The sequence below is a fragment of the Bos taurus genome, unplaced genomic scaffold (genome assembly GCF_002263795.3).
Source record: "Bos taurus isolate L1 Dominette 01449 registration number 42190680 breed Hereford unplaced genomic scaffold, ARS-UCD2.0 Leftover_ScbfJmS_1709, whole genome shotgun sequence".
In the NCBI taxonomy this organism is placed as follows: domain Eukaryota; kingdom Metazoa; phylum Chordata; class Mammalia; order Artiodactyla; family Bovidae; genus Bos; species Bos taurus.
The window spans coordinates 5,869-15,357 of NW_020190807.1; the positions used below are offsets into that span (position 1 = coordinate 5,869).

A 9,489-nucleotide genomic window follows, 5' to 3' on the forward strand; every position below is an offset into this window, starting at 1 on the left:
ATTGTGCAGGTCCACTTATATTTGGCTATTTTTCAATAGTAAATACTATAGTACCACATGACCCATGGTTGGTTGAATCCATGGGTTTGGGGTGACCACAGATATGAAGGGCTGGCTATAAGTTTTACTGGGATTTTCAATTGCTTAGAGGGTCAGTGTTCCAACCCCCATGTTGTTCAAGGGTCACTGATAATAAACCTAAGAGCACAGAAAGGTTGTATACAATCTAACATTTGCTAAACTCAATTAATTCCAAGTGACATTTATCATTTTACATAAAGAACAATGTTGATTTTAAATCTACTGTTATAGGGTGAAGGAGGTTTCATAAAAGTTTGTCCAATAAATTGTAAGTACCTCAAGACTTACTCTACTTTGTATCCTTAGGCCCTCCCTACAATATAGTAGGCACAAGAAATAATATGCCGTACTGAATCCATAATAACTACGTAACTGTATCAATACACCAATATAAAAGATTTAATACAAATTTAAAACATACACATTTAACTTTATTTCATCATTGCCATTTAAAGCTTGATTTTATAAAACATAAAAGACATTCTTAAGAGTTCTGTATCACAACAATTTGAAAAGTGGGAATATCCACAGCTTTATAGACTCAAGTTACATAAATTAAACTCAAATAATTGGACATTTTTTCAATACAGAAACTATACAAATGAAATAAATGACAAGAGAATGCAATAGGAGAAATATGTCACTACTTATGGACTATCATTAGTTACTTTCAGGATGTAAATGAAGATTCTGAATATTCATATTTCTTTTGTTCTATTTCATATTTAAATATTTCTCTACATTCTGAGTCAAGCTACTTGACCAAAAGTCTGATTTAGAAAGGCATTTAGCAAAAGTTTTTCCACCTATGGTTACTACCTCCAAAGGAAGTAACACTGCAGTACTGATGCAATCTGTGCAGTAACTTATGTCAACCCTCTGGAAAGTCAGATAGGTACCAAAAATGGAACAATTTTGCACAGATTCAGTTAAGTATCATGTTAAGTTTTCCTCATCTAAAAATTAACCAATGAAATAAAACATACCAACTACAGTTGATCTGGTAGGAAAACCACATTTGAGAGTTACAAGTACGTTATTGTCCATATCTCATCCTCAGTCATTGACAGGAATTGTGTAGGCTACCACGCTATTTACTTTGTGAATTGTAGTAGTAAATGAACGAAGACGAACTTCCTCAGAATTGGTAATGAACTGTGGTCCCGACTCTTCCCATTTTTCAGGTACAACCAGATCTTTGTCTGTACAAATAAGGAGATCAAATGAACCTAAATTGGAGATAAAATCATTAAAGTACATTATTTTTTTCCAAAGTAGAAGAACCGTCCTTGTCTCTCTCACATTTTGAACCACCCACGGTATTAGAAAAGATAGTTTAGCCTGGTCTGTAATGACTAGTCAATTGCTTTTTCTCCACAGAAAGTTACTGTATTACAGAAAATATTGTACTCCTTTTGCTTTATCTTATGAAAACTTCAAGTTTGCTTTTTTTTTTTTTTTTTAAAGAGAAAACCATTATCTGCAGAAAGTATGGAGTCAATCACACAGGACAGCATAAAGGCAACCTGAAGGAAAGCTAACATCTGGGCTCTATGACTGATGTAGCCTGGGGCCTAGAGCAGTGTCTCGCATATAGTAGGCATTCGGGAAATATCTGATAAGGTAGAAAAGCAAGACAGTTATGGCTAGCCTTAAAAATATACATAAAAAATTAAGATAACGAATGGGATTACATTAAGACATTCAAGAATGAATACTGTGGAATACTTTGATTCCTTTCCTTTTCAGAATTTCCAAATTTCTAGAATGCATATAACACTACTTCTGCTTTATAATGGGTTTTTCATTTTTACTATGTAATATTAATAATTAAGAAAAAATTAATAAAGGGCTTATTCTTAAAATAGTAGCTTAGTCTTTTCCCTGACAAATTTTAAGTCAATGTGAAGTTGTATAATACTTACAAGAAACTTCCAACAGTGGCAGAAATGTTACTGTAGCTGTGATCTGTCTGACCACTGAACAGATTTCATCTTGGATAGCTTTCTGAAACTTTTCTCTGGGTGCACTATTGAAGAAACCAAATCAATTTAAGTGTTAACAAATTATTTAAAACACTGGTAAGACTGATCAAATGTTTCCAAGATCAAATAATTAATACATTAAAATGGATTTTTTTTTGTAAGTTATAAGTATATCATTAGGGTCTATATACCACAAGAGGCATATGCATTTTTATTATTTCATTTATCATTCCAGTCATTTTCTAGGGGTGGTCTTAAAATCAGGTTATTTGGTATCAGGTAATCAGAAAACTGGCCAAGTGCTTCAAGTTAGGAAAACTACAGCACCTTTCAAAAAATGAAAATAATATCTAAAATATTTTGTTGGTACATTTTTCGTAATGCTTAATTCCCTACTGCCTCAAATAAGAAATTACATTAAATATCAAATTATTTTTATAAGTTAAAAATTTCCTAAAATAAACCAAAGGCTTCAGAAGCAAACTACATTTCATTATGAAAAATGATTCTGAATTTACCAGTAAGCAAGCCTAGGACAATGCTAGACATGATCATATAAGCATTTCCCATTCACGTGGTCTGGAAACTTTTTTATGAAGTGTCTTAGAAAATTTAGGGCATTCAATGAAATACAATAGAGCTGAATCTTAGGCTTGGGGAATCTAGGATAACCCCTGATGGTTAAAAGTTCCTTTAAACAATTCACTAAACGGGCCACCAGGTACATACTACCATAAACACTGAAGGGTGAAATTCACCAATTTACTCTATAGGCAATTATGTTAAAAGTTCATTGTCTTATATAAGACAGTGAACTGTTCTTTGCCACAGGAGACTAAGGATCAAATGAAACATCCTAGCAATGGCACCCCACTCCAGTACTCTTGCCTGGGAAATCCCATGGATGGAGGAGCCTGGTAGGCTACAGTCCATGGGGTCACTAAGAGTCGGACACGACTGAGCGACTTCACTTTCACTTTTCACTTTCATGCATTGGAGAAGGAAATGGCAACCCACTCCAGTGTTCTTGCCTGGAGAATCCCAGGGACGGGGGAGCCTGGTGGGCTGCCGTCTGTGGGGTCGCACAGAGTTGGACACGACTGACGCGAATTAGCAGCAGCAGCCATTAAAAAGAATACATTTGAATCAGTTCTAACGAGGTGGATGAAACTGGAGCCTATTATACAGAGTGAAGTAAGCCAGAAAAACACCAATACCGTATACTAACGCATATATATGGAATTAGGAAGATGGTAACGATAACCCTGTATGCGAGACAGCAAAAGAGACACAGGTGTATAGAACAGTCTTTTGGACTCTGCGGGAGAGGGAGAGGGTGGGATGATTTGGGAGAATGGCATTGAAACATGTATAATATCATATAAGAAACAAATCACCAGTCCAGGTTCGATGCAGGATACAGGATGCTCGGGGCTGGTGCACTGGGATGACCCAGAGGGATGGTGGGAGGGGGGTTCAGGATGGGGAACATGTGTGCACCCATGGAGGATTTCATGTTGATGTATGGCAAAACCAATACAATACAGTAATTACTTTACTATTGTATTGTATACAATAGTAAAGTAATTAGCCTCCAATTAAAATAAATTAATTTATATTTAAAAAAATAAACATCCTAGAAAAAAATTGTACTCTATATGAAACTTGTTCAATATAATTAGAACTCATTTGGTAAAGAAAATAAATTTTAAAACATATGAAAATGGAAGTAGTTCCTACTTACCTATCATCTTTTACATCTTATGAACTCAATATCAAACTGCCATCTTTCAAGGACCTCTCCACTTTCAATGTTTGAGATGACTACCACCAGTTTCTGAACTGAACACTGGTATAACTATTCTGCAATACACAAAACAAGGCATCTCTTTTAGTTTACTGCATTACAAAGCAACTCTCCTCTCACAATGAACTTCCTATCCTCAGCAAATTTCTCCCACTGCTATTTTGGTTCTCCTCCAAATTGTGCAGAAAATTTGCCCCATCAATGGCCTAGCTCCCAATTTCAATTTCTCAGTATTTGTGCCAGGTATAGCACTGGGTGCTAAGACAGTGAACACGAGGTACTTCCATCCTAATCCAAAGGAAGGGTGAAGGAGATGTCATTAAGCTAATTACAACAATAAATGTGAAATTATAACTGCTGTAACTGCTATGATGCTGCAGTTTTCTATGACATAATAGTGGTTACCTATGATGGTGCAACATATACTACAATTAAAGCAGAGAATAGGAAATTCTGACTGAGTGGGGTTTGAGTTTTGTTCTAAGAGACAACAATATACATATGCAAAACAGGGAAGAGGGTATAGGTTTTAAAATATGAAATGATGGATTTATGTTGGCGGTGTGAGGTTTTAGTTGTGGCACGTGGGATCTCCCTGCTAAAGCTATAGGTCTTGGACTCAAAACAGAGCACTGGATCAGAGGACTGAAAGGAGGCCAATACAACTGCAATTTAAGAAAGGGAGGATGAACAAGGCTGGTCTGACAAGAATAATGGGCCGGACCACACAAGGTCATGAGTGCCAAATTAAAGATGTTACACTATAAGAACTAAGGAGGTCATTACTGTGTTTGAAGCAGAGTATGATGTGACTCAAGTTGTATTTGAAAACTATCCTTCTGGATGTGATGTAGAAAGTAAACTGGAAGTAAACAGGGGATCTAGGGCACTAATTCATGAATAACTCAAGCAAGAGCGAATAAAGACTTAGAGAAAGATATACTGGTAGAGATGGAGCAGTAGATAGATTCAAGAGATTTCATGGTTAAAACTGCTAAGATTTATGGGATTACTTCAGGGTAAGGAAGAGGAATGAATCAGGGATAGCTCCCAAGTTTCTGATTATATCAGTAATCAGATGGTTGATCCAGTCACCAAGAGGAAAGAGAACTGAAATGGAGATGATCCTAAATTCAGTTTTTAATACACCGAGTGTGAAGCGGTATATTATATAGCTGCATAAAGACATTAAGGGAGTCACTCAATATATGAGCCAAGAGTTAGGAGAGGCTTTGGTTACATATTGGTTCATGAGTCAGATACAAAAGTTGTTACTAGAATTATGTATGTACATGTAAGAGGTCAACTAGAGAGAGATTACTGTTAAGAGGGCCTCAGACTGAGCCCTCAATCTTAGAAACTGAGAATATTTTATTCAGGAATCAGCAGGTTTTTTTTTTTTAAAGAGATAGAAAATATTTTAGAAATATTGAAGGCTTTGGGTCACCTACGTAGCATAGTCTTCTTTAAAATGCAATATTCTTAGCTTGCAAGCAGTACAAAATAAGCCACTTGCTGGATCTGGCCTGTTGGCCTTGCTCACTCCTGGCATATGTGAACAACTTTTATCAGCTTACCTGTGAAAAAGAGATTGAGTGGTAATTTGAAGATATGGGGAAGTTGGTGATTTTTTTCTCTCTTAAAAATGGAAATGAAACCAATGGGAAAAATCCAAATGGAAACAAAGAAATTGACAACATAAGAGAGAGGAAATAGAGAGTGTTTTGCCTGTGTTCTCCTCTAGGAGTTTTATAGTTTCTGGTCTTACGTTGAGATCTTTAATCCATTTTGAGTTTATTTTTGTATATGGTGTTAGAAAGTGTTCTAGTTTCATTCTTTTACAAGTGGGTGACCAGATTTCCCAGCACCACTTGTTAAAGAGATTGTCTTTAATCCATTGTATATTCTTGCCTCCTTTGTCAAAGATAAGGTGTCCATATGTGCGTGGATTTATCTCTGGGCTTTCTATTTTGTTCCATTGATCTATATTTCTGTCTTTGTGCCAGTACCATACTGTCTTGATAACTGTGGCTTTGTAGTAGAGCCTGAAGTCAGGTAGGTTGATTCCTCCAGTTCCATTTTTCTTTCTCAAGATCGCTTTGGCTATTCGAGGTTTTTTGTATTTCCATACAAATTGTGAAATTATTTGTTCTAGCTCTGTGAAGAATACTGTTGGTAACTTAACACTCTCTGACATACATCACAGCAGGATCCTCTATGACCCACCTCCCAGAATATTGGAAATAAAAGCAAAAATAAACAAATGGGACCTAATTAAACTTAAAAGCTTCTGCACATCAAAGGAAACTATTAGCAAGGTGAAAAGGCAGCCTTCAGAATGGGAGAAAATAATAGCAAATGAAGCAACCGACAAACAACTAATCTCAAAAATATACAAGCAACTCCTCCAGCTAAACTCCAGAAAAATAAATGACCCAATCAAAAAATGGGCCAAAGATCTAAATAGACATTTCTCCCAAGAAGACATACAGATGGCTAACAAACACATGAAAAGATGCTCAACATCACTCATTATCAGAGAAATGCAAATCAAAACCACTATGAGATACCATTTCACACCAGTCAGAATGGCTGCGATCCAAAAGTCTACAAATAATAAATGCTGGAGAGGGTGTGGAGAAAAAGGAACCCTCTTACACTGTTGGTGGGAATGCAAACTAGTACAGCCACTATGGAGAACAGTGTGGAGATTCCTTAAAAAACTGGAAATAGAACTGCCTTATGATCCAGCAATCCCACTGCTGGGCATACACACTGAGGAAACCAGAAGGGAAAGAGACACGTGTACCCCAATGTTCATCGCAGCACTGTTTATAATAGCCAGGACATGGAAGCAACCTAGATGTCCATCAGCAGATGAATGGATAAGAAAGCAGTGGTACATATACACAATGGAGTATTACTCAGCCATTAAAAAGAATACATTTGAATCAGTTCTAATGAGGTGGATGAAACTGGAGCCTATTATACAGAGTGAAGTAAGCCAGAAGGACAAACACCAATACAGTATACTAACACATATATATGGAATTTAGAAAGATGGTAACGATAACCCTGTATACGAGACAGCAAAAGAGACACTGATGTATAGAACAGGCTTATGGACTCTGTGGGAGAGGGAGAGGGTGGCAAGATTTGGGAGAATGGCATTGAAACATGTGAAATGTCATGTATGAAACGAGATACCAGTCCAGGTTCAATGCACGATGCTGGATGCTTGGGGCTGGTGCACTGGGACGACCCAGAGGGATGGGATGGGGAGGGAGGAGGGAGGAGGGTTCAGGATGGGGAACACATGTATAATTTTTTTTTAATTAAAAAAAAAAAAAAAAGAGAGAGAGGAAATAGGGTAAAGTTCCTAAGGCTAGAGAAGTGGAATTTAAAAGACTGAATCGTTTGCCTGTAAAGCATTTCCTCCATTTTAACTAAAAGGGAGAAATTAAGTAGGAAAGTGTAGATACATCTGACAAGAAATGTTATTGGTCTCAAAGGACACAAACCAAAAACCAGTAACTTAGGCAAGGCTGGCTTGCTACTTCTTCAGATTAAGATGAAGATATACATCCATAGTTGCCTAGAGGTTCCATAGCAAACAATCTGAGTGCAGCCGTAGGAATGACTATGGGTGGCTTAGCTCTGAAGTTAATGAAAACGCAATGATGTAATCTGAAAATGAAGCTAGTTGAAACAACAAAAGTGATTCAGGAATTTTAAAGTAAAAAAAAAAAAATGCGGCTGTAGTATTTTTAGAACTAGTATTTTGGAAGATCTAATGAGCAGAAAGGGAGAAACATCTTACAACACAGAGAAATTAGAAATGAGAATCCTAAGTGGAGAGAAATATGAAAAAGAAACTAGTAGACATTCTAGAAATAAAAGGAATAGATGGAGCATACTGATCCAACAATACTGCAACTCCTTGAGCTAAAAGAAGAAAATGAGTGTGCAGACAGAAAAGGCTTACTGACTCACAGGCATGATTAAAAAAAAAAAAGACAAATGGAAACAGGTGAAAAATAAGAAAATTCCAATGAGTGCTGTTATTTAGTAGTTCCTTCTTCTTAAAGTTTAGTTCCCTAAGTTGAATCTGATTTTAGTTCCTTCATCTTAATATATATAATGATGGCTTTAGACTCCAAGCAGCTACAAAAAATATATGCAGTGGATTTTTCTCAGATAACGAATGCCATCATAATTACATAAAACTCCAATGTGTTCTATCATCCCCGAAGGAGTTGATGGAGATTGTTTTGTTAAGTCATATCAGATGCCGAACCTTAAAATATTCAGCCTACTCAAAAGTGGAGGAAGGGTGGGAATTCTTTCAATTTGTATGTTATTTGCTTCCCTCCCAAACTGTATCGGAGATGGTAGTGCGGTTTACACTACCCTGTACAGAGCTGAAAAATGACCGCCAAGAAACTAGAAAATGTGGATCGTAGGTGTGCTGGTATCCAACTCTTTACAACCCAATGGACTGTAACCTGCCCGGCTCCTCTGTCCAGGGGATTATCCTGACAAGAATACTGGAGTGAGTTGGCATTTCCTCTTCAAGGGGATCTTCCAGACTCAGGATGGAACCTGGGTCTTCTGTGTCTCCTACATTGGCAGGTGGATTCTTTACCACTGAGTCACCTGGGAAGCCCGAGGATCCTATTAACATTAAGGCCTGCAAAACTCAAAACTGTGTCCAACAATAAAATACCTTTTAGTTGATCCACATTATTTAGGTATTTTATGAGCTCAGGATCAGTAGTTACAAGCAAGGTGAGTCCATATTTCTGCACCCGAGTAAAGGTTTCCGATGGATATAAGCCACGCTGATATAAAATACTGTTGATGCCAAATGCTGAAAACATAAATATTAAAGTCATCATCACGTTGTAACTTCAGGGAAAATAAAGCATATGTAGATGGGGCTATGGTTTCATTAATAGTGTAAAGTTATAAATGTCTAAACACGTGTTTGTGTTTTGCTGAAAGCCGAGTAGGTACAAAGTGGCATTAAAAAAAATCCTTAAAATCTTGCGTCTAAGTGATAGCTGCATTTATGTGGCAACAGAAGGAAAATGCCAAACTGCACTAATCTACCAATGCCAAATTCCATTTCATTGTAAAACAAGTCCAAATGCCTATTTTATGATTAGAGGGTGTCAAAACAGGCAACTGACAGATGGGTACCAAGCCCAGGCAGGCCTCTCCCCGTCTCTCTTTCCTCCTCTTATCCTCACCAGTCTTGCCAGGTTCTGTCAGCAAGTACACCTGGCCGAGCTCAGAACAGCTCTTCCCGAAGTCTAGCCCGTCACGGTCCACCCGCGAGGCCACTCGCCGTTGGGGGCGGGGGGTGTGGGAGGAGCTCTGCATTGGAAAGAAACGCTCCCGCAAAGGGGCCCCCCCGCAAGGCGGGCCCCTGCAGCGCCCGGGCCGCCTCCTCTGCCGGAAGCAACACGAGCGGAGGCGGCGCCCGCCGCCCCACTTCCTGATCCCTCCTGCCGGCACCGGAGGCCGCGGTACAAGGGCCGGGATTCGGGGCCGCTCCGGCCGAGCCGCGGGCCTGCGGGCGGCCTGCGCTCGGCTCTCCCCGCCCCCCCCGCC

The 9,489-nt window shown here is 38.4% G+C and overlaps 1 protein-coding gene across 1 annotated transcript; it reads right to left on the minus strand.

Moving 5' to 3' along the window:
- Nucleotides 1-490: 490 nt before the first annotated feature.
- On the minus strand, nt 491-8,743 carry LOC780876 (MAD2 mitotic arrest deficient-like 1 (yeast)-like; the record flags this gene model as incomplete). Its single annotated transcript, NM_001079796.1, is given in 4 exon segments — nt 491-1,310; nt 2,007-2,043; nt 2,046-2,110; nt 8,600-8,743. Coding segments are annotated over 4 exon segments (419 nt in total), but the record flags the coding sequence as incomplete, so codon positions are not given.
- Between the last annotated feature and the right edge of the window lie 746 nt (nt 8,744-9,489).